This window comes from Narcine bancroftii, chromosome 1 (assembly GCF_036971445.1).
Source record: "Narcine bancroftii isolate sNarBan1 chromosome 1, sNarBan1.hap1, whole genome shotgun sequence".
Lineage (NCBI taxonomy): Eukaryota > Metazoa > Chordata > Chondrichthyes > Torpediniformes > Narcinidae > Narcine > Narcine bancroftii.
In genome coordinates, this window is record NC_091469.1 from 251,090,206 (window position 1) to 251,115,926 (window position 25,721).

The 25,721-nt window shown below is 43.8% G+C and overlaps 1 protein-coding gene across 10 annotated transcripts in view; it reads right to left on the bottom strand.

The window, feature by feature from the left end:
• The window catches only part of LOC138741135 (oxysterols receptor LXR-alpha-like), a 90,587-nt gene extending 81,982 nt beyond the window's left edge, over nt 1–8,605 (bottom strand). For 2 of the 10 annotated variants that reach the window (XM_069894801.1, XM_069894762.1), the window contains exons 1-3: nt 8,109–8,603; nt 7,215–7,371; nt 6,650–6,696 (exon numbers count right to left, since the gene is read on the bottom strand). In XM_069894801.1, the coding sequence (XP_069750902.1) occupies nt 6,650–6,686 (37 nt within the window). In that variant the 5' untranslated portion in view covers nt 6,687–6,696; nt 7,215–7,371; nt 8,109–8,603. Of the gene's footprint in view, nt 1–5,530; nt 5,581–6,649; nt 6,697–7,214; nt 7,372–8,108 lie in introns of those variants that run through there. The other 8 variants (XM_069894776.1, XM_069894746.1, XM_069894820.1 and 5 more) reach the window with 6 other exon arrangements.
• Nucleotides 8,606–25,721: the final 17,116 nt, after the last annotated feature.

The window sequence follows — 25,721 nt, forward strand, 5'->3', positions numbered from 1 at the left end:
GTGGGCCCCAAGGAGACAGAAGAGGCCAATGTGGGCCCCAAGGAGACAGAAGAGGCCAATGTGGGCCCCGAGGAAACAGAAGAGGCCAATGTGGGCCCCGAGGAGACAGAAGAGGCCAATGTGGGCCCCAAGGAGACAGAAGAGGCCAATGTGGGCCCCGAGGAGACAGAAGAGGCCAATGTGGGCCCCGAGGAGACAGAAGAGGCCAATGTGGACCCCGAGGAGACAGAAGAGGCCAATGTGGACCCCGAGGAGACAGAAGAGGTCAATGTGGGCCATGCAGACACTAGGTACTAGAAAGGGTGGTTGGTTTTGGACATAGGATCCTTTTCCTTCCGTGGGACTTATAGGTTCATTGGTGGATTTGAACGCCATAGGCCTGTAGGCCAGAAGGGCCTGTTACCATGATGTATCGCTTAATTAAACTACCCTTCCACAGAACCATAGAACATGACAGCACAGAAGCAGGCTCTTTCGTTCATCTACTCCATTCCAAAGTATCATTCTATCTAGTTCCAATGAACTGCATCCAGACCATAGTCCTCCATATCCTCCCATCCATGTACCTAACCAATTTTTCTTAAATGTCAAATCGAGCCCATATTCACCTCTTCAGCTTACAGCTCTTTCTGCACTCTCACCACTCTTTCCCTTTAAACATTTCACCATTAATGTATGTCCTCTAGTTCTTGTCTTACCCAGCTTCATTCGAAAAAGCCAGCTTGCCTTTACTCTATCCAAGAGACTGAAATGTGACAGATGTAACCAGGTGTGTGCTATTGCCAGCCTGTTGCATGCTCGGTTCAATCAGAAGTAGCAAAGAAGGTTTTTGAGAATATCTCTTGATTGTGCCAAAAGATCATATTCCTCACCACTATAAGAAATGCAAGGGTTCTAAGAATGACATAACGATACTGTGGGTAATACTGAGGTCTCACAAGTCCAGTGACTTGAGCTTGATACTGTGGAGCTGGCACATTCTCCTGCCCCCAGGGTTGTGGAATTTTTCCTATCCAAAAGATGGTTGGTAGGTCACTTGGTTACTATTAATTACCTCTACTGTATAAGAGGATAGGAGGAGAATAGGGGGAGTATGTGAAGTAAATATCGGAAGAATAGGAACAGGAGAGACTGCAGATATTGGAACCTGGAGCAAAAAGCAATCTGCTGGAAGGTCAATCAGCATCAAGTCTTGTTGAAGGGCTCCGACTTCAAATGCTCACTGTTCCTTTTCTCCCAGTGATGGTTTGACCCCCCCCCCCCCCCCCACCACCCCACTCCGAGATCCTCCAGCAGTTTGATTTTTGCTTCAAGAGAGATAGGATTGTGCTCTGAGAGCACATGGTTTTAATGGACCTAGTAGACTTGTGTGTTGTAAGAAAACCATGCGAATTTCAGGCAGAAAGCAGAGGAGAGTTTGTCTGAAGAGGAGCCTAAAAAATGGCAACAAAATGTGGCACCTTTTTGCATATCCTCATTTTATTCACTACCTGTTGTACATCTGGGTCAACTTGCCTGGATAGCATGCAAAACAATGTTTTTCACTGTATCTCAATATGTGACAATAAAGAAACAACACAATAAATAAATAATACAATATCCATGTCACAATGTAACAATTAGACCAGTAAATAGATCTTGGCCAAATATAAAAATTATCATTGAGAAACACCACTGTAGTGTGGAGCAGGCAGAGGTCGGGGAGAGAAGAAGTGCCAGTGATGACTGTGGCATACCTGAAGAGCATTAAGCACAATTTAGTTTAGAATGCATGTGGCTCGAAGAAACTATATCAAGAATATCAAGGAAAGCCAGCATCAGGCTAAAGATCTACTCATTAGTTATGAACCATCTGCAATGCAAAGCCTTGGTCCTTGATCCACACTACAGATGGAGCCCCTAGATCTTTCCATCACCTTATAGATGGTTGAGGATATGGTTGCAAGTACTAGAAAACCAATGGAGGCCAATGAGAAGAAAGAGGGATGGTCCTGTTACCAGGTCAACTTGAATGCATGTAGCTACATGACTAAGGTCATCACCTATATTCAGCTCAGTTAATATGGAAAGATCTAGGGGCTCCATCTGTAGTGTGGATTGAGGAGGGTCATGTGGCCTCTCCAGCTGGAACTTGGTGGGAATGTGAATTGTGGAGGGCCATGTGACCTCTTCGCCTGGAACCTAGTCAGAAGTCGCATCACCTGTCAATCAAGGTGGGAATCGCCCACCTATTCATGCACAACTGACAATTTAAATCACTTACTGATTACCTGGGCTGGACTCCACAGCTTGCTGCACTTTAAAAGCCTACCACATTCAGCTGATCAGTCTCTTTGCTCCTTGGTCCTGACTAAGAACACTGCTCTGTGCCAGGTTGCGAATTGTGGAAATGACTGGAAGAGTCATTGGTAAGGTGGGCACTGCATTTAGACCACAGTATTGCACTGAGCTGCACCCCGATGCTACAGGGAATCAGGAGTGTTGAGATCCCTGTCTTGTAAGAGTGTGCTAATTACCGAATATTACTGCACGTGTGTAATAAAAAGAGAGTAGGCAGCCACTGGTAATGGAGATCCCTGTAATCCGATGTGATAGCCTATGTAGTTTTAGTATTAAGTGCTGTTTTGTGCCTTCCCTTGTACGAAGTCCCTGTGTGTACAATAAAGATCATCCTTTGTTTTTAGCCTGTGTCTGGACGCACTTCTCTGTGAACCCACCGAACCTTATTTAAATCTCACGTTACACCATCATAGCCAGCTGTTCCTTTTCAGAGAACAGATTTCTTAAAAATAATTTATATTTTACTCTTTCTGTTTCTTTAAAAAAGAAAACCTCCTAAAATTACATGCAAGGGCTATTAAACAATTCTGAAACTAAACCACAGCAATTTAAAATGCATCTTTAAATATGAGAGAAAAAGAAACTGATAAGAACTTCCATTATGCTGAAAGTAAAGCTGACAACAGAGGAGTGACTAAACTCAGGGATGCTCATGTATTAAGAGAATTGACCTCAGAGGATCATTCGACTGTGGATGTAGGGAAGGAATTGTAAGCAAAAAAGATAAAACAGCAGAAATTCAACCCAGTTGCTTAAGGATGCTCTGGTTTCCTCTGATCCTTCAAAAACGTACAGGGGTTGTAGGTTCATTGGTGTATTTGGGGACCATGGGCTCTTGGGGGAGAAGGGCCTGTAACCATGCTGTACGACTAAATTTAAATAAATTTGAAAAATATTAATCATTATTCATTAAGCATTCTTCTGCTTTCTATGCTTGAACTTAATCAGTAGAAAATTGTTATTTTGTATATGCATTTCCACAGAAGCCACTGAGGATGAATTTCTACCCCATCTCAAGATACTACCGGGGATGGAGTGTCATAAACGTGGTATACAGAGCCGCTGTCATAACCACACTCCTGTTCGGCTCCGAATCATGGGTCCTCTACCGGCATCACCTAAGGCTCCTAGAACGCTTCCACCAGCGTTGTTTCCGCTCCATCCTCAACATTCATTGGAGCGACTTCATCACCAACATCGAAGTACTCGAGATGGCAGAGGCCGACAGCATCGAATCCACGCTGCTGAAGATCCAACTGCGCTGGGTAGGTCACGTCTCCAGATGGAGGACCATTGCCTTCCCAAGATCGTGTTATATGGCGAGCTCTCCACTGGCCACCGAGAGGTGCAGCAAAGAAGAGGTACAAGGACTGCCTAAAGAAATCTCTTGGTGCCTGCCACATTGAACACCGCCAGTGGGCTGATATCGCCTCAAACCGTGCATCTTGGCGCCTCACAGTTCGGCGGGCAGCAACCTCCTTTGAAGAAGACCGCAGAGCCCACCTCACTGACAAAAGTCAAAGGAGGAAAAACCCAACACCCAACCCCAACCAACCAATTTTCCCTTGCAACCGCTGCAACCGTGTCTGCCTGTCCCGCATCAGACTTGTCAGCCACAAACGAGCCTGCAGCTGACGTGGACATTACCCCTCCATAAATCTTCGCCCGCGAAGCCAAGCCAAAGAAAGAAAAAGGAATAGAGTAGCAATTTTGATTGAACACCTTTCGTGTGTTGGAAAATGAAAGATGGTAATAAGCCCAAAGGTTTCAACAACAGATCAGCTGATCAGTTCTGGTCACCTCATTATAGGAAAGCCGTGGAAGCGTTGAAAAGGGTGCAGTGGAGATTTACCAGGTTTTGAGAGTATGCATTATGAGCAGAGATTAAGGAAGCTAGGGCTTTACTCTTTGGAGAGGGGAGGATGAGAGGAGACATGATAGAAGTATACAAGATATAAAGAGGAATAGATAGAGTGGCAGCTCAATACTCAATAAGGTAATGGATGGAAAGTTCAAGGGAGATATTAGAGGAAAGTTTTTTACCCAGAGAGTGGTTGGTGCATGGAATGAACTACCTGGGTCAGTGGTGGAAGCAGGTACATTGGTGAATTTCTAGAGACTACGAGACAGGCATATGGATGAATTTAAAATGGAGGGTTACGTGGGAGGTAGGTCTAAAGGTCGGTACTACATTGTGCTGTACTGGTCTATGTTTTATAAACAAGGGTTGGAATTGGACCATCATGGAGGTGACATCAATGGATGGTTTTTGTGATGGAGCATATATGTGGATGGAAGTTAAAATTGGGGTCAAATGCAACATCAGGGCTGTGAATACTCTGGAGCAACAAAAGAATCTGCTGGAGGAGCTCGGCAAGTTACAATACACCAGTGGGAGAAAAAGAACAATCAACATTTTGTGCCGGAACCCTTCAACAGGACTGTTTCTTCCACTGAAGAGCCATGGAGGGATTGAATATGTTGGTTGCAATGATTGCATTGCTGTCATCAGCACCACACGTGGAAGCAATCAGTGTGTTATCAGGTGATGTTACCAAGGAAGAATCCTAACTGGATGCATCACAGCTTGGGATGGGAGCTGCTCTTCCCAAGAGAGTTGTGAACACAGCTCAGGCCATCATGCAAACCAACCTCCCCTCCATCAACGCCATCTAGATTGCTTTCTGTCTCAAGAAAGGTGCCAATATATTAAAGGGCCCATTCCACCTCAGTCATAGAGTTTCCCTCCCACCCCCCTCCCCTCAGATAGAAGATACATGTACTTGAATATAAGAATGTTGAGATTCAAGGAAATTTTATTTCCTGTGGTTATGAAACTCTGAAATGAAATTCTCGCTGGTAAAAGATGATCCCCCTGCACTGTTTCAACTTTACTTTTCTCTACACCCTGTGTCTTGTAACACTATGCCACAGGGGGCAGGCATGGTTAGCATACAGTTACCATAATGCTGTTACAGCACCAGCAGTCAGGACCAGGGTTCAAACCCCACACTGTCTGTAAGAAGATTGTATGTTCTCCTCGTGTCTGCGTGGGCTTCCTCCCTCCCTACTGGGTGATTTAGGTTACTTGGGTGTAATTAGCCGGCAAAGGCTTGTGGGCTGAAAGGACAAGTTACCATGCTGTATGTCTTCATTTTTTAAATTAAATTATTTGACTTATGCTTTGTACCTGATCATTTCTTTGTTTATATTGCATCATCTGACATGTGAGTTGATTGCCTGGATAGTACAGAAGAAAAGCTTTTTACAGTATTTCAGTAACCTGACAATAAACAATTCAATAGGTTTTGGTGGAAAGAATAATACAATTTTAGACATGGGGATTACAAAGAGATCTAGGGAATTTATGTAGAGAATTCCTTAAAATACAGGAAAATTATCTAGCTTAATGTGGGAATTAGTCTGTACAAGGCTGCAAGAAACTGCAGAGTTATTAATGCAGTTCAGAAATCTCACATACTCCCATCCCTCCCCTCCACCAACTCCATCTATTTCGCCCATTCCCTTGGAAAAGCAAACAACGTATTAAAAAAACTCATCCCACCCTGACCACACTATTCACTCCCTCCTGTCAGAAGAAGATTCACAGGTACAAGATCAGGTACCACCAGAGTCAAGGTCAGTTTCTTTCCTGCTATTATCAGAAGAGTAAAATTATGTTGCTTTTGCTCTGTATCAACTGATCTCTCTCTGTAACTCAGCACTTCTGTACTGTGCCTTACTTGTATGTCTAGCTGGACTGCTCGTAAAATAATCTCTATCACTGCATCTTGGTACATGTGACGACAAACTTCAACTTGTAAAGTCCAGGAAAAAAAGATGGGATCTTGAACTTTACTTACGGTGAAATGTTGTGAAGCAGAAAGTTCTAAATTACATAGAGTATTGGATGGATCACAACTGTGTGGATTTCTGGGCTTCATGCTTCAGAAGGATGTCAAAGTCAAGGAAAGAATGTCAAAAAGATTTACTGGACTAATTACTCAGAATGTAGAGCACAAGATTTCCAGTGAGACTGAAGATGCTCGTATTATTTTCTTTAGAGTGGAGAAGGTTAGTAGAATGTTCAAAATCATGACTGCCATTAGTAGTAACTATCACCCCATCTCAGTGACTATCGTTTCAGTGCAGAGAGCACAGTCTAAAATGACATCACACAACCAGTTGAGTTTTATGCCAATCTGAAATTTTGTAAGGAAACTATAAAATTATAGATTTTAAAATTGACACGTAATTCGAGCTCTAGAGCCACCTATGTGGTATTCGAACTCTTTATCTAATAACTCACCATCCCCGTCATAATTGTGCCTTTCCCCTGATTTCATCCAGTCCCTGCTAGGAAGACATTTAGAAAAAAAGAAATGTAACCAGGCGAATGTTATTGCTGAAAAGTATTAAGGTTAATAAGAGCTTAATAAAGGTAACTTATTTCTGACTACAATACACAAATGTGCTGGAAAAACTCAGCAGATCACACAGTATCCATAAGAAGAAATAGACAGTTGATGTTTCAGGCCTGAGCCCATTGTTGGGGATCCCGAGGAAGGGCTCAGGCTCAAATCGTCGATTGCTTTTTTTTCTGTAGATGATGTGTGGCCTGCTGAGTTTCTCTGGCATTTTTGCAGTGTGTATGTACTCAACCCCGGGATCTGCTGGTTTTTTTTGTTTAATTTAACATTATTTTTGACTAACTATGAAGTAACTTACATTTGTACATCACACAAGACCTCAAACCCAAGACTGTTTCACAACTAAAATACATGCACTGTACTTTAAGCATTACTGTCAAGGTGTAGGAAACCCAACTAGCCAAGCTCTCCATCTCATGACATAGATATCAGTGGCAAACTCACCATTCATTGCCACCCAACCGTGATGGTGTTATCAAGCCTTTTTCTTCAACCTATGTTGATAGTTTTGATACAACTGTCGCTCCAAGGATCAACCACATTGGATAGGGTGTGGAGGATATAAAGGGGCCAGACTCAATAAAACTGCAAATGGTGGAATCTTGAGAAATAAAAAAAAAAGCTGAAGGAACTCAGTGGTCAGGCAGTATCCACGGAGAGAAATGGACCGTCAACGTTTTGGGTCGGGACCCTTTTTCCAAGACTGGATGAGATTGGCAGGTTTCCACGATCACTTTGACTGAGGATAACATTACACCTTAGATAGTTTTAAAGCTGATTACAAATTCCAAAATAGTCAATTTATGAACTTGTGTTCTCTGGATTGTTGGTCAAGGTTTCAACCACACCTCCGCCCTCCCTGCACCAATGTATTGATGCCTAGGAGATAGACACAGAAATAATTCTCTTTAGTGGTGTGTGTGGATTGAAGGGGCGAAGGGAATTAAAAGTTAGATCAATGGGGAGAATGTCTACAAATTGTTCCATGAGACTGAATGAGTAGACTAGACGATGATTTAACATCTCATCTAAATGAAGCCTCCAAGATCTCCTGTGCGACTAACTAAATCTCTAGTGGATATTGGTATCGTTCTTGACGCTTAAATGCGCTCTGACTTGATTTCAAGTGATGTTAAAGTCACTCTCTCCCACACGGAGTATGATGAGGGGCAAGTGCGGGGGGGGGGGGTGGGTACACTTAACAGACTTAACTCACACAGAGGCAATGCAGCCCGGGTCTCTCTAATGACCAGTGAGACCAGTCTTGCTATGACCAGGAAACTTCGTCTGCGGTGCAACGTCAACTTACGTGCTACCTGTCCGCCGCACACAACTGACCTGTAAGCTTGCATTCGCTTCTCTTGAGCAGTCAGAAATTTAAAGCAGGGAACGTCACCCCACTATCAGGCGAGCAGGGTGAGTGTGGAGCGCGGCCCAAGTTTTCCAGCTTGTTCTGCCGACAGTGTTCTGCTACAACAGTGGCCGTCACATGCCTCTGCTCTCTCGGTTGGTGCCTGACTCCACCCCCTCCCTCCCTGTCGCACACTCTCTCCCTGACACATAGCCAAGGATCAACATACTGCTCGGCTTCCGAAACGCAGGGCGAGCAAGGTAGGGGTAAAGGTGTGGTGTGGACATCAGAATCCCTGCTTGAAACAACACGTAATCTCATGCAAACTCTGGTCAAAACGTGACCCAAGTCCATTGCGCAGATCTCGACTTGACGCCGTACAGCAACATCCCGATAACCCGCTCGATGAACATTCGGGGATCCCGGCGGTTCGGTATCTGGTGGTGACCTCGCCACTCTCTCCTTCTGCTCACCGGGCCCCCCCTCGTCTCTGAGGGCGAGGGCTGGTGGAGCGGGGTAAGATTACAGTGTTGCAAGTGTAATGCAACAGCATCAACTTAGGTGCAAACCCTGGGGGAACTCATTGGGGTGAAGCAGCATCAGGGGGAGGAAAAGGAGTTGCCCCCGCCCCCCGCCGAAATGTCAACCCTTCTTTGTTCTCCCATTGCTGCTGCTTGACCCGCTGAGTTCCTCTAGCAGGTTGGGGTTGGATTTATATGCTGAATGCTCTTGAACACTTTGGTGGCTGTTTTCAAGCCGTGGCGGTGATGGCGCGCTGTATTTTAACCAAATATTCTTTGCAAACCTGTGGGCTCGGTCCTGTGCTGATGGCAGGTTACTGAAGCACACCAGGGTCCATCAATAATGGGGCTCCCACGAATCATTGATTAATACATATAGAAATAAAGATATAATATTAAATAAATATACATTGTTACAAGCTAGACCAGCAGCAATAGAAATTCACCAAGATAATGGTGTATTCAAAACAATATTTTTTTATTAATCTAAAGCATCATGAAGAAAGCCTCTACTTCCTCAGGAGTTTGCGGTGGAGTTAGTGGAGTTGTTCAAGTAAACCGGTACGGACTTGAAGGGCCGACATGGCCTGTTTCCGTGCTGTAAACGGTTATATGGTTAAACTTAACCTCATTATGTGCAAATGTATATGTGTGTGTGTGTGTGTGTGGAAAATCCCAAACTATTACGGTTCAGGCATAATTCTGAAGAGATGATTTTAAAGTTCAATTTCAGAAATCTTTTGTGTTGCAACTCAAGAGTCTTTAAAAGTTCTCAAACTCACAAATTCTTTGTAGATTTGTTTTCGGAGAAATGTTTCTTCATACAAATTATTTTCCACAATTCCCCTTCTCTTGCATGGAGGTTTCGGAACTTGTGTTTCCCATGAGGATTTCATAAAATAATGCAAGGGTTAAAAGAAGTGACTGTTACAAATGGACTCTTGAGCTGCCCTCTTTGGACTAAGAGACAGTGACGTGGCTTCTCTTCATTGCCACTGATTGTATTTCCCATGATGAGAAGAGCACCACAACAGGACCTCTTTCACTGAAGACCATGGCACTCTCTAAATTCGACAATATTAAAGATGTCTCCTTGATCTGTCTTTAATTACATGACATCACATCAATGCTAATTCTGCTTGGTTCCTCTTCCAAAAGTTAACAAGCAAATGTCTCCGGGCTGTCTGCGCAGCTAACCAAGCTTTCTTTTGTACACAGGTGTACAACATTCATTGTCTTCAGCATTTCAATGGGCATTCACTCCAGTTTTTATGGCTGTTTACATAGCTTCCACTGAACAATGATACAAGCTGGTTTACAGCTGGACGTCGGAGTCAACTGTCTCTCTCTCTGTCAAAATGGTTTCTGTATGTATGTGTCTTTATGTGTCTCTGAATCCAACCCACAAAATTACTACTAAAACAGCATATTTTATAACTAAAGAACAATAATAACACACTTCCATCAACCTCCTTCCAACAAAAGAAATGTTAAGCTTGTGGTGCTCTGAGGAGCTGAAGTAAATCACTGCCACCACACTGATGGTCATTGAATTTATTCAAATTCAGTGCACCCCTTTAACGGCAGCATGAGCTCAGTCACCTGGTGCATTGTGATGTCATAATCGCTGCTCAGGACATGCGCTGGAAGGGATGCTGGAGTCAAGAAAAAACCCCTGACGACACCATTTCCCCATGGCTTACCCACCACGTGGTGATACAAGCGGGACTGGTTCGCCATTATGCTGTGCGTCGCCACACAACCCCCCCCCCCACCACCCCCCCCCCAGAACTGGCTATGGGTCCTGTTGCTTGGGCAACCATTTGGGCACGGCCACCTGAACCGGTTGAGATAAGTCTAGGTGGGCGACTTTCAATCGGTCCATGGTAAACAATTCCTCCCTGCCCCCCACATCCAAAGTAAAAGTTCTGCCTGACCACCGGAGAACCTTGTACGGCCCTTCGTAAGGGTGTTGCAGCGGTGCTCTCTGTGGTCCCCTTTTGACAAAGATGAATTGCGAGTTCTTTGGGTCGATGAGACGGTCAAGTGCCGTGGTGCAATGGGGGCGGAGAGTCAGGTTGCCCAGGTGTTTATGGAAGTCAGCAAGCTGCTCACCTTCGCTGTGCTTGGCCTCCGCTTGTGGGCCGGAGAATTCTCCTGGCAGGGAGAGTGGTGCGGCGTAGACCATTTCAGCTGACAAGGCTTGCAGGTCTTCCTTGGGCGCTGTTCTGATTCCAAGGAGGACTCAGGGCAACTCGTCCATCCAGTCAGGGCCGGAAAGCCTGGCCATCAGGGTGGACTTTAAGTGACAATCGAACCTCTCTACCAACCCATTAGACTGTGGGTGGTAGGCCATGGTGTGGTGCAGTGTTACCCTTAAAAGCCTCACCAGCTGTGACCATAGGGCGGAGGTAAATTGAGTGCCCCTGTCGCTAGTAATATGCACCGGCACGCCAAAATGAGCAATCCATTGGCCGACCAGGGCTTTAGTGCACGTCTTTGCTGATGCTTCACGGACCGGGATGGCTTCCAGCCACCTGGTAGCTCTGTCCACTATGGTGAATAGGTATCACAACTCCCTGGTACCCATGACATTTACGTGGATATGTTGGAACCTTTTCAGTGCAAGGTCGAAATGTTGGACAGGGGCCTGCGAGTGCCTGTGGACTTAGGAGGTCTGGCATCGGATGCAGTTGTGGGCTAGTGCTGCGACCTCCTTCTTGAGGCTGTGCCAGACGAATCGCTGAGCCACCAGGCGGACGTATTTACTGAGGGGTGGGCAAGATCATGGATGGAACTGACGACCCTAGCCCTACAGTCCTGTGGAACTACTGGGTGTGGTGAGCTAGTGGAGGTATCGCAGAGCAGCAGCTAGGTGGAATCGGGGAGGTGGATATCCTCAAGCTGGAGCCCTGATACTGCAGTGCAGAGAGCCTGGGTTGCAGCATCGCGCTGTTGGGCCTGTGTGAGCTGTGCGTAGTCGAGACCGGGAGCTAGCGTGCTGATGGCTGGGCGGGAGAGCACGTCAATGACTACTTTGTCCTTACCCGCCCTGTGCCAGATGTCCGTTGTGAATTCTGAGATGTAGGACAGTTGGCGCTGTTGCCTGGCTGACCACAGGTCCTTGGCCATCGATAGTGCTTGGGTAAGGGGCTTGTGGTTGGTAAAGACAGTAAAAATCCTGCCCTCTAGGAAATATCAAAAATGACAGATGGCCAGGTACAGACCAGGAGTTCCCAGTCGAATGCTCTGTATTTGAGTTTGGGAGGCCGCAACTGCCTGCTGAAAAAGGCTAGCGGGCGCCACTGTCCATCCAGCCACTGCTTGAGCACCCCTCCGACCGCCGTGGCAGAAGCATTGACCAATAGCACTGTGTGTGCTTCTGGGCCCGCTTCATTGCTGCAAAGGCCTTGTCTGCCTCCCCTGACCAGGCGAAGGTCTTCTCCTTTGTCACTATCAGCGTAAGCAGGGGGTGCATGATGCAGGCAGCGTTGGGGATGAATCAATGGTAAAAGTTCACCATCCCCACAAATTCCTGTAGCCCTTTGAGGGAGGAGGGCTTGGGGAAATGTTGGACAGCTGTCACCTTCTCCAGTGCTGGAGCTGCCCCAGATGCTGTAATGGTGTGCCCCAGGAACTGCAAAGTTTGTTTCCCGAACTGGCATTTGGCCTTGTTGACCGTGAAGCCGAATTCTGCCAGCAGGGCAAACAGGGTATGGAAATGGGCCTTGTGCTCTTCGCGATTGTGGCTAGCTACCAGTATGTCATCTAGGTAGATAAAGACAAAGTCCAAATCCTTACCCACTGCGTCCATGAGGCGCTGGAATGTTTGAGCAGCATTCTTCAGGTCGAATAGCATGCAGAGAAACTTGAACAGGCCAAAGGGGGTTATAATAGTGGTCTTTCCAACGTCGACGGGGTGGACTGGGATCTGGTGGTATCCAGATCAACCTTTGAAAAGAACCACATGAAGTGGAGGTTGGCCACGAAGTCTTGGATATGGGAGACTGGGTACTTGTCTGGAGTTGTGGCATTGTTCAACTGTCTGTAGTCTCCGCAGGGCCTCCAACCTCCCGATGACTTCAGGACCATGTTTAGTGGCGCCGACCAAGCGCTGTTCGATCGCCAACCGATACCCAACACCTGGAGTCTGGAGAATTCCTCCTTAGCTTTCTTCAGTTTCTCAGGCAGCAGCCATCTAGCCCTGATGTGGTTCAGGGAGCCTTGTGTGGAGACTTAATGGAATACTCCATGTCGGGGGGAGGGGATGTCGAAGCAAGGCTCCAGGATGGCAGAGAACTCGCTGAGGATCCCAGCGAATTCATCTTCGGTGGAGGCGATTGTGGCGATCTCTGACCTGGCGTCGTCTGCCATGCCCAGGCGCACCGAGTGGAAGGTGTGGGCGTTGAGCAGCCTCCTTCCCCCCACATCCACTAGCAGGCCGTGAATGCTTAGGAAGTCAGCCCCCAATAGCGCCGTGCTCACCAAGGCCAGGACGAACTTCCAAGTGAACTTCTCTTCCCCGATCTGTATCTGTGCCCTACGATTGCCAAAGATTTTGATTGCAGAACCATTAGCAGACTGCAGGGTTGGACCAGGAGTTCGAATCCATGTTTCCAGTGCTTTGGGGGGGAAGGACGCTCAGCTCAGCCCCTGTGTCGACTAAGAACCGGAGGCCTGTGGACCTGTCTTGGATGTAGAAGAGGCTGTTCACATGGCCAACCATCGCAGCCATCAACGGCAGTTGGCCTGACCATTTCCCTGGTAATCACAGGGCTGGCGGCACTTACGGGATTTAGCCCCCTAGCACTGATTGTAGAAGCATCACAATGACTGGGCTTCTTCGGGCTTGCCACTGGGGGCATCTTGCTGATGACGGGGTGCTGGCTTGGAGACCTGGCTGAGTGCTGCCTCATTCTCCTCCTTAGCTCGCCAGAGGACATCCACCCAAGTTGCTGTCTTGTGGGGGTTGGAGAAGTCCTCTTTAGACAGATGGAGCTGAATGCCCTCTGGCATCTGTTCTAGAAAGATCTGTCTGAAGAGGAAGCACGGCTCATAATCCTCTGCCAGGGCAGGATCTCGTCCATGAGGGCTGAGAGGCTGCAGTCCCCCAACCCGTTTAGATGTAAGAGTCTGGACGCATGCTGCTGGGGTGAGAGGCCAAACTTCCCCAGTAGCAGATTCTTGAGGGCTATGTACTTTTCGGTCGCTGGTGGCCAATGGGTGATATCGTCCACCCTTGCCGCCGTGTCCTGATCGAGGGCACCCACGACATGGTAAAACTTGGTGGTATCAGCTGTGATTTTGCGAAGGTGAAATTGTACCTCCACTTGGCCAAACCACATCCATAGTCGATGTGGCCAGAAAGGGGGAAGTTTGAGGGCTACCGCGTTAACCGCTGCCGTGTCCATCATTAGTTGGGTCCAGAAGGCCGTCTGGACCCTTTGGGGTCACCAGAGTGGCGCTCTGAGGAGCTTCCACCACACTGATGGTCATTAATGACTGTTTTTATTCAAGTTCAGCGCCCCCCTTTAAGGGCAGCATGAGCTCAGACACTTGGTGCATTGTGACGTCATAATCGCTGCCCAGGGTGCGCGCTGGAAGGGATGTTGGAGTCAAAAAGAAACCCCCAACAATGCCATTTCCCCATGGCTGCCCCACCATGTGGTGATACAAGTGGGGCCGGTTCGCCATTAGGCTGTGCACCGTCACAAGCTTTTTAAAGATCACATTTTTAAACTGCAATCTACCATTTATCTGGTAAACTTTACATTCTTATGTTATACAATGTAATGCAAACAAATACTGCAGAAGCAACATCCAAATTCAACATCTTGAAAGGCAATCAGTAATCACATTATCCTTGCCTTTAATATGAGTTATTATTAAATCATATTCTTGCAAAATAAAACTCCAATTTAATAATTGTCTATTTTTATTTTTCATTTTACCCAAAAACACTAAAGGATTGTGAGCAGTGTAAACCACAATTGGTCCCATAACGTCGCAAATGTAAACCTCAAAATGTTGCAGAACCCTACAAGGGACAATAATTCTTTTTCAATAGTAGAATCATTCTTTTGACGTTTATTGAGTTTCTTAGATATGTAAGCCACTAGATGTTCAATATTATCACAGTCATTTTTTGTATTAGAACAGCTCCTGTCGCTTCATCACTAGCATCAACTGCTAAAGAAAGTGGTTTTCAGTTTGTCAAATGCTTCCTGACAAATGGTTGCCAAAATAAACTTTTCACCCTCTTTCAAAAGGTTAGTCAAAGGAAGAGCAATATCAGCAAAGTTTTTACAGAACTTTCTATAATATTCTACCATTTCTAAAAAATCTCCTAATAGCTTTCTTACCCATGGACTTGGGAAACTCAGAAATGGTCTGAACTTTTGCTGGGATAAATTTCCTTCACCAACAACATCACTAAAATAAGGAACCATAGCATGACAAAGGTCACTTTTAGCTAAATTAACGGTAAGGTTTGCTTCTGAAAGTTTATTGAACAATTTCTCTAATGTAAACATATATGCTTCCCAGGTACCATTCCCCATGACCAAATCATCAATATAAGCATCTGTTTGCTATGAATCTTGAGTCACAGAGTTGATCATCCTTTGAAATGTTCCTGGAACATTCTTCATACCAAATGGAAGAACTCTGTATTCATATAAACTTGACAGTGTTACAAATGCAGAAAATTTTCCATCTCTCAGAGTTAAGGGAACACACCAGTAACCTTTTAACAAATTCATCTTCTAAAGAAATTTAGCTTTTCCAACCTTATCCACACAATCATCCACCCTAGGGATAGGATTTGCCTCTGTCTTTGTTACCACATGAACTTTTCTATAATCAGTGCAAAATCTAACTGTTCCATCTGATTTGGGTACCAAGACACAAGGTGAACTCCAATCTGAGATAGAACATCTAATAATATCATTCTTTAACTTGCATTCAATTTCTTGATCTACCAATTTGCACTTTTCAATATTCGTTCTATATAGATGTTATTTTCCTGAGGCTGCCAGATGAGCCAACTTATCCTCCAAATTCTGCAAAATACTTGAATTAGTGGAACAATGTTTTCTTTTAAATGACCCTCACAATAATCAGCTTGTATCATCACATGATCCATAAACTCCTCACTTTTGTCAATAACTAATACCTCTGGTGAAGGCTGCTTCTTGCTAACATCCAAATTCTCAAAATAAGGTTTTAATATGTTGACATGGTAACTCTGTGTTTTACGTCTCTGATCAGATGTTTTAATTACATAATTGATTTAATTTACTTTCGATTCTATCTCATACAATCTGAAAATTTTGCCCAAAGAGGATTAGAATTTATTGGGAACACAATTAGCACTTTATTACCTGGATTAATAATTCCATGTCTTGTTTTTTTTAACCATACTAGACTTTCATTTTATCTTGACTATTACAATTCAGGCATAATTCTAATTTTAAATTTCAATCTCAGAAATCTTTTGTGTTAATACTCAGAGTCTTTAAAACTGTCGATCAAAAGTTCTCAAATTCATAAATTCTTTGTAGATTTGTTTTCAGAGAAATGTTTCTTCATACCAATGATTTTCCACAAATCCCCCTCTCTTGCACAGAGGTTTCAGAACTTGTGTTTCCCATGAGGATTTCATAAACCCAGGCAAGGGTTAAATTAGAAATATACACAGTAGAATGGCTCTCTTTTGACCAAGAGACAGTGAAGTGGCTTTTCTTCATTGCCACTAATTCTGTGCATCTCCCATGATGAGAAGAACACCACAACAGGACCCCTTTCACTGAAGACTGGCATTTCTCTGACTTCAGAAGAAACTGGTACAATATTAAAGATGTCATTGCTGATTTTATTTGAAGTTCCTCTCTTCCAAAAGTTAATGAGCAAATGCTTCTGGACTGTCTGCACAGCTAACCAACAGATGGGTTTCTTGTGCACACACATGTTTTGTTGAGTAAACATTCATTGTCTTCAACATTTCAATGAACAATCACTTCAGTTTTTATGGCTGTTTACACAGCTTCCACTGAACAGTGATACAAGATGGTTTACAGCTGGAGATAGGACACCAGGCTTCTCTCTCAAAATGGTTTATGTGTGGGCATGTGTCTTTGTGTGTCCCTAAATCTAACCCACTAAATAACTTTACTAAAATGACATATTTTATAACTAAAGTTTAATAATAACACAATTCTGTCTCAATATAAATATAAATATTTTAGAATGATTTACTCGATTACAGGATACAGTTCATCAATCTCACAGCCTGCGGGAAGAATCTATTTCCCAGCCTGTCAGTCCTGATTTTGATGCTCCTGTATCTCCATCTTGATGCTACTGGGTCAAAAATACAGTATGATGGATGTTAGGGGTCCTGAATAATTCTTTGAACCCTGTTTAAGAAAACCTTATTTAAACTGATCAACACATCAAACCCTCATATAGGTGAATAGGTGCCTGTCTAAGTAAATGACAGGCAGGCACTGAAACAAGGCTGGCAGGTAACTTTTAAACCATGCAGTATCCAAGCCTTCTCAACTGCCTGCCCAGGTTTCACCTTATCCACACTATCACTCTATCTATCCTGTGCCTTTTATCTTTGCAAACTGGTAGGAGGCAAGAGCCCTGCCTCGCATCCTAACCAATCCGATGTAGGAAGACCCTAGCAAGAAGGGAGGAGCCTGCAGCACCTTGCTTCACACCTCCAATTACCTTCATGGATCATTGATTGGTTCAAGTTAGAGTGTGGAGGATCGGTATCGATACCTCTTCCTTGTCTGAGAACTTAATCAGCAGTTTATTCCCCTGAGGAATGAATGACTTGGTCTCATCTTCTTCAGTCAATTTCCTTTATTCAATATAGCAGGTCTGTGGGAGGTCTATCACCTCTGTAGAGGATCAAGGAGCTATCTGAAAACACAAATGCATGAGTTTATATATTCCAATTGCATCTGATATTAACCAATCTCAAAACAGTCTCCCCCTATGAAGCAAGCATTATTGATCAGCATTCAACTATATATTGGCTATCAATCCCATAAGATGATGATGGTTCCTTTCAGTCAGTTTTCAGGGTTTGATATGAGGATACCCCACTCCTCAGAAAGGTACAACATGTGGGTGAATGGATTTTAGATGAGTAGAGGGTTGCACAGGTCCAGTCCGATCCTCTCGACATCACCTCACATCTAGCAGCATGGTGAGGTCTAAGATGGCTGGGGGAAGTTCTGTTGTAGTGAATGGCCAGACCAAGCTTTGATGCAAGGGATGCCCTTTCCACGGTTCACAGCAAGTGTTTGCTAGATAGCCATTGACCCCACAAGAGGGTTCATCCGCCCTTTGACAGGTCTTGTTTTTCATCCTGCAGGGTGGCTAGCCACCCTCCGCATGAGGCAAGCCTGGTGGGGGAGCCAGTTTAGTCGCTGACCATTTGACGATGTGACAAGTAGTACTTGGTTACGTGGTACCAGTTGCTCTCAGACGAGTGACCTGACACTCAACTATGCAATGACCTTGTTGCACCATATTGTGGACCAATTACAGAGATGTGCCCTAGTTTTGGTTCCCCTTATTCTTGTAAGTCACGTGATTTTAGAGAAATCAGGGCTAGTGAAATTTTATTAACTAGACTGTCATTGCTAACCAACACACATCCTGGGTCCTCCTCACTGTCCTTCGGTATCTGCAACTATCCCAGCATAAGCATAAATCAAGTTGTATTAATTTGTTTTGTAAAATTTTATTTATCATTTTAAATATATTTAGCAATCAACAACCATACAAAATACAAAACGACACGAGAACCCATCCCTCCAACCTCCTCCCCAAGAATAAAAACGGAAAGATCCCATTGTCAGTGCGTAAACACATAGAGACATGATGGTATCACAATGTTAAAATCTTTAGAGGTCTGCTGGCTCATCAGTAGTGATCGTAACCCTATGGTGGCGCATTGAGGTATCTAGATATTCTAAGTAGGGCAGCCAGATTTTTAGGAAGGCATTACATCCCCTCCTGAGACTGTATGTGACCTTTACAAGTGGAATGCAGTTGTTCATTTTTGAAGACCACCTATCAATGAGGAGATGGGAGTCAGATTTCCATGTTATTGCTATGCATTTTCTGGCCACACATAATGCAACTTCTGTGAATTTACTTTGAAATTTAGTTAGCAATCTACTAATATTTGTAAAATTCCCCAGAAGTCAAAGCTCTGGGTCTACTGATCTTAGTCACACAGGCTATATCAGAAGAGTCTCATCTTTGTGCAGAGCCAGGTGGAGCGTAAGAAGGAACCAACCTCTATCCCACACCTAAAGCACATCTCTGATATCTCAAGTTTATATTGATATAATTTCTATGGGGTGAGGTAGAGCTGATGAAGAAAATTATAGTGAACCTGGCATTGATAGAAGCCAATAAGCAATTGTTCTATCTAAATCTGACTCCCATCTCACTCTAGATTTATGTATACCTGGCTTTGGGCTTTCACTCATCAATAAAAAGTACATTCTAGAAATAAATTTATAGACACTTACTTTTTTTTAAATTTTTTTATTTTTCACACTATAAACCATATTGACCAAGATACATACAGACATTTTTTCTCTTGAATATATACAGTGTCATTTTCTCCCCCTTTTCCCCCCCCCTCCCTTCCCTCCCTCCCTCACCCCCCTTCCCATTTATTTGAAGTTCAATCTATAAGATACATTAAACCTGTTAAACAATGTTATCACTTAATAAAAATAAACAAGAAATTTTACTGAGTCAGTTCTTTTCGTTGTCTTCTCCTTCTGTCATTTTAGGTGGTGGAAGTCCATGGTAGGATTTCTCTATTGTATTTCATGTATGGCTCCCATATTTGTTCGAATATTGTGATGTTATTTCTTAAATTATATGTTATTTTTTCTAATGGAATACATTTATTCATTTCTATGTACCATTGTTGTATTCTCAAGTTGTCTTCTAATTTCCAGGTTGACGTAATACATTTTTTTGCTACAGCTAGGGCTATCATAACAAATCTTTTTTGTGCTCCATCCAAATCGAGTCCAAATTCTTTATTTCTTATATTACTTAGGAGAAAGATCTCTGGGTTTTTTGGTATATTGCTTTTTGTGATTTTATTTAATATCTGGTTTAGATCTTCCCAAAATTTTTCCACTTTCTCACATGTCCAAATTGCATGAATTGTTGTTCCCATTTCCTTTTTTTACAGCGAAAACATTTGTCTGATACTGTTGGGTCCCATTTATTTAACTTTTGAGGTGTGATGTATAGCCTGTGTATCCAGTTATATTGTATCATGCGTAATCTCATGTTTATTGTATTTCTCATAGTTCCGGAGCATAGCTTTTCCCATGTTTCATTCTTTATCTTTATGTTTAGATCTTGTTCCCATTTTTGTTTAGGTTTACCGTTTGTTTCCACGTTCTCATTTTCTTGCAGTTTGATGTACATGTTTGTTACAAATTTTTTAATTATCATTGTGTAATTTACAGACACTTCCTTCATGCAGTAATTTCTCTACTTCAGTGAGTCCCAGTAAAGTCATTTCAGGGCCCAAATTGGCTTAACTGGAGGTAACAAAAGAAGATCTTGTTGGGCAAGTTATTTCTTCTTCAACTGTTCAAATGATGTGAGAAGTCCTTTTTCATAACAATCTTCCAGACGTTGTATCCCCTTATGGTACCAAGTTTCCAGAATTTGTTGTTCAAAGTCATGAGTATAATTTTAATTTTGTCTTAAAGGTGTTTTCGGTAACAATCTCTTTTCAGTCCAGAGCTTCCACAGGTCTCACCCCATATTCTAACCAAATCTTTTAAAATGGGGTTGTTAGTCCAGTTGGCTATAATTCTGGAATTCCATTTATGAATAAAATTATTATACACCTTCTCTTTTAGGGAGTGCAATTCAATTTGTACCCAGGAGGGGACATCATCACCCTCAAAAAAATGCAGAAATCAATCTCATTTGGGCCACCAAATAATATTTTTTGAAACAAAGCAACCGGATGCCTCCTAGTCTATAATGCCACGTTAATTTTTCCATGGGTTCTTTTCAGTTCCATTAATCTGTCCAACATGCTTATTACGGGTTTGTAAAAAAAGGTTTGAGATAGTGGAATTGACAAGGACTGGAAAAAGTACTGCAGTCTTGGCAATATATTCATCTTTACACAGTTGACTCTGCCAATTAGAGTGATGGGCAGGTTCATCCACCTCCTCAAGTCTTCCTCAATTTTACTAAGTAGTGGGAGATAATTAAGTTTGCATAAATTCTAAAGATTCCAAGGTATTTAATGCCACATGAGGGCTATTGAATGAACTTCTTTGCTGGTGCTCAGTGTGATCAAAATTTGTTAGTGGGGTGATTTCACTTTTTTCTCAGTTGACCTTGTATCCTGAAACTTTGCTGTTGGTAAGGGAATTAACCAGATCTAGTATGTACAGGATTTCATAGCCTGCCATTAGATTAATTTTGTGATTTGTCTGACCCACCATAAAGTCCGTTATATCCGAGTCTTGTCTAATTGCTTCTGCTAAGGGCTCAGTAGTCGAGATGAAAAATCCTGGAGATAAGGAGCAACCCTGTTGACTCGACCTGCTCAAAGGGAACACTGCCGAAATCTATCCATTAGTGGCGATCCTGGCTTTGGATCTGTAATAAAGAGTTTTAACCCAGTTAATAAACAGTTGCCCAAACCTGAGCTGGCCAGGACTAAATAAATATGGCCATTCCAGCCTGTCAAAGGCTTTCTCAGCATCCAAAGCCTCAGCAACACTCAGTTCAACCTTATACTTTGTATAGTGGATAATATTGAAGCGCCTACATTGGTTGTTGGCTGACTGGCATTTCAAAATAAAGCCACTCTGGTCTGGATTTCTTAATTTCAGCAAGTATTGGCCAAGCCTGTTAGCTAATGCCTTAGAAATAAATTTGTAATCTCAGTTTAGTATGGATCAGTTTATTATTGCAGTAGAAAATGATTCAGGAAGAGATTGGGTTTTAGATGCTAAATTAATTACATCTATGATGATGGATATGTAATTCTTTAATTTCTCTGTAAAATTCTGGCGGGAAGTCAGCCTCCCGGGTGATTTATTGGACTGTAGTGAGCCTAAGGCTTTTTCAGTTTCTTTAAAGTAAAGGGGAAGGCCAGATTTGCTCGACCTTCTTGGTCAAGTTTGGGCAGGTCAACAATGGATAAGAAGCCATCAATCTTAGATCTTCTTGGGATTCTGATTTATATAAATTTGTACAAAACTTTCAAAATACCAAAATTTTGCAAATTTATTGGAGACTAGATAAAGTTGTTCTGTGACATAAACTATCCCTCTGCTCCCAATAATTTTATTTTATGGGACACGCTAAAAGCCTTCCTTAGATAATCTCATATACAAAAGGTATTAAGAAATACATGGAAGACATAGAAGGACTGGAAACAGAAATTCTACAATTGGAAAAGTAGTTTCAACAGTCCATCTCCAAGGAAATATATTAAGTGCTTGTAAACAAATATAATGCACTGAACACATAAAATTGAAAAATAAAAGCATTTTAAGAACTAAACAAAGATGAATTGGGAGGAAAAGCACATAAAGTCTTGCCCTGGCAATTGAAAGCAGAGGAAAGTTCAAGAACAATAAATTCAATTCAGACTGTAATGAGCTCAGTGTAGATCAAATGGCTGCGAGTTCGAATCACGTCAGGGTCACCAATTTGTAGCAGCTACTACGGTAGATGCTACTAAATAAAGGCAAACACACACAAAGGTAGTCAACTCAAGACTGGTTTACTGCAGACATACACAGACCTTTATTTCCCTGCCTGTTAATGAGCTCGTTAGTGAACAGCTGCTGGTCCTGTGGACCAGCAGGTTAAAACTATGAGCCATTAGCGCCCCGTGCCTTTAGACAGGGGCTTCATCTGATCCACTCGCTGTATTTTGGTGCCCAGCACTGCTAGCCCGCGAAGCGTCAGGTAAGTCTGTGAACTGACGGTGGCGGTTTGTAATATCACGCTGTGCGCCCACTACATCAGTCTCATAAAATCCAACACATTCAAAGTTTTATACAAATGTATTAATATTTTTGTTAATTAATTAATGTGTTAATATAATTGATGCATTAATTAACACCAATGTAAACTAGAAATACCCTTAAGTCAACAAAAGAATGTGCAGGTTTCATATTGTGAGGCATCGGGAACTAGCCAACTAAGAGCAGAACAGAAGCTGAGGGTAGTTAGTCCATCAGTTCTCAAGAAGGGTCTTATCAGAAGGACTCTGGTGAGGAGGGGTTCCTCCACGAGAAGGACTCGAGGAAAACATTTAAGTGGTCAATATTTATACTAACTAAGGTACACAAGTTGAACCTGGGACCCAACTCTATGACTCTAAAACCTGCCGGAAGAACTCAACCAGTCAAGCAGCATCTGTGAAGGCAAAAGGATGGTCGATGTTTCAGACTCTTGCAGGCTCACATGCCAAAATGTCAACTCTACTTTTCTCCCACAAAAGCTGCTTTACCTGCTGAGTTCCTCGAGCAGATTTTATTTTTGCTCCAGATTCCAGCATCTTCAGTCTGTGTGTCGTATTGTCAGGCCTGTGGAAACACTTGGCAGCTGCCGAAAGGTAGATAGGACCCCTTTTCTAAACTTCCACAGGACTTTCAGTGGAGCCAGTAGTTCATCCCAGACACATGGGAGGTGACGGGCATTGTCAATGATAGCAAGAACCAGATAGGGGTTGATTGCACTGGTTTCACTTGCTCCAGTGCCCTGGTGGAGCAAACAGCTGTCAGCAAGGAGCTGATTGCAATTGTTGACAGGAATCTAGAGGCAATGTCAGAAAAAAGAATGATCTAGCATATATGAGAGTGCAAGGAGATTGTGGGAATGTGCCTAATGATACAAGAATCTACTGTTCCTTTTTCATGAGATCTTTGGCATTTTATGAAAACAGCCTCTTTGACTCTGATGGGCACCAAAGAGCTTTGCTCAATCACTTGTTGTATATTGCATTCTTGTGGAAGTCCTCGTATCTCTTGCATTAATGTGATGATTTGCTCCTGCTTCAAAACTGCAAATGTGGCAGGCTTTTATTGAGGACCAGGGCACTCAGTGTGGTGAACTGCTGTACACTCATTTGCCTGGCTCCGCCATGCTCTGTGACTGTATCCGTGGCTCCTCCCTCTTGACCCTGTATAAAGGCTCCAACACCATAGCCCCTCCCCAAAAAGCCTGGGTCACAGCACAGGATGACATTTAAGTTTATTGTCCATAAAAGCCTATTGTTCTGTAACTCCCATCTTTCAAGTAATTGATAGCACATCAATTTTATTTACAATAATTTTTTTCCAATGATGGAACAACTCTTGAAGCCCAATAAGCTGGAGATTAACCCGCAATTGCAAACGCCTCAGACTGCTTTGAACTCTGGCTACACTGCTTTGAGGTCTTTCTGCAAAACTCCTCTGGAATTGTGGCCATGGAGGCAATGGACATACTTTGGTGCACACAATAATCACATCGACATGATGGAGTGATCAAACGGCTTTAATGACCAAAAACCTGAGCATTACTGATACACGACTTGGCCAGGTTCCAGGTACAGGAGCAAGAGGAGGCAAGTCCGGGCATGCCAGCCTTTACTGGTGTAATGGTATGGATTGTGTGTACTAATTGGCTCGGGCTGGCCTGCCCCCGATGACACTCTTACCTGGACTCCTCCCCTGGGACCCAGGCCATAAAGGTCGGGCCACCTCTCCCTTCCCGGCATTTCCCTAGCTTTGATCCGGGCCAGCTCAAGTCTTCTGTATAATAAAGCCTATCGTTCCCCTCAGTCTTTGTCCTTGTGGTTATTGGGGCAACTGGTAGTGCCCAACAATTGGGAAATCCAGGGAGAAGCCAAGGGAGGGGTTAGGAAAGGTCAGGGATGGTCAGGAAGGTTCGGACTAGCCAGTCCATATATCTATGCAAATGCCTTTCACCACACATACTCAAGGACCAGTACAGGGAGAAAGTCAACGAAGTATATGCCAGGCACATGCTGGCTACCCACAGACAGAGACCGGATGAATCAAGCGACAAGTTTCTTCGGACCCTGCGGGGATTCAAACGAGCATGCAACTTCCAGTAAGTGTTGGATGCCAAAAACATGGAGGACCTAATGTGGGATGCCTATGTCACAGATGTCAAGTTCGACTACGTGCCCCAGAGGCGACTTGAACAGAGTAAGTTGGACTTAAAAAGGGCGATCGACCTTGTGAAATCATTGGAAGCTTTCTTCATGAATGACGTGGGTCCACACGAGGCAGCCATCTTGGGACAGACGCTTAAAGTCCGCTACCACGTCCAATGAGTGAGCCCACCACAGCCGTGGTCTCCCAGGAGCAACCAAAATGCTACTTTTGCAGCCAACCAAAGCATTCCTGAAAACACTGCCCAGCAAAGTGCAGAAAGAAGGGACTCTATGTGAAGGTATGGCGATCACAGCCAGCTTCCAGTCCCAGTGCCGCTGCACGTGGGCCACCATCCTGCCAGCTGTATTTTTCTGGAGATGACCATGCTGTGACATGGAGGCCGCCATCTTGGATGCCACAAACTTCCAGGGATAACCACGCCACCACGTGGGTGCCACAAAAGTAATTACAGGCCTGACCACAAACCAACACGGCTTCTGTGGTACTGAATCAAAGTAGCCTGCATTAACTCTCCCAGTCTATGATGGACGATCAACGATCAGGTTACAAGATGGCTTTTCAACAGCAGGAGCACTGAGAGTTTTATCCACCCCGATACGGTGCAGTGTTACTCCCTTAAAGCAAGCCCTGTAAGCTTTAGAACCCTAGCCTCAAAGTCCCACTGATGCTGACTTACAGGGACCATGACTTACAGGGACTTTAAACTCTTTATCATGTCACAGCTCTGCGCAGCAGTGCTGCTGGGGTTGGACTTTCAGTGCCACCTCAAGAGTGCTAAGAAGCAATATTATGGTCCTCTCACCCCCTCATGGTCGGCAACCTGTAGTTCACTACCCTGCTCAGAAAG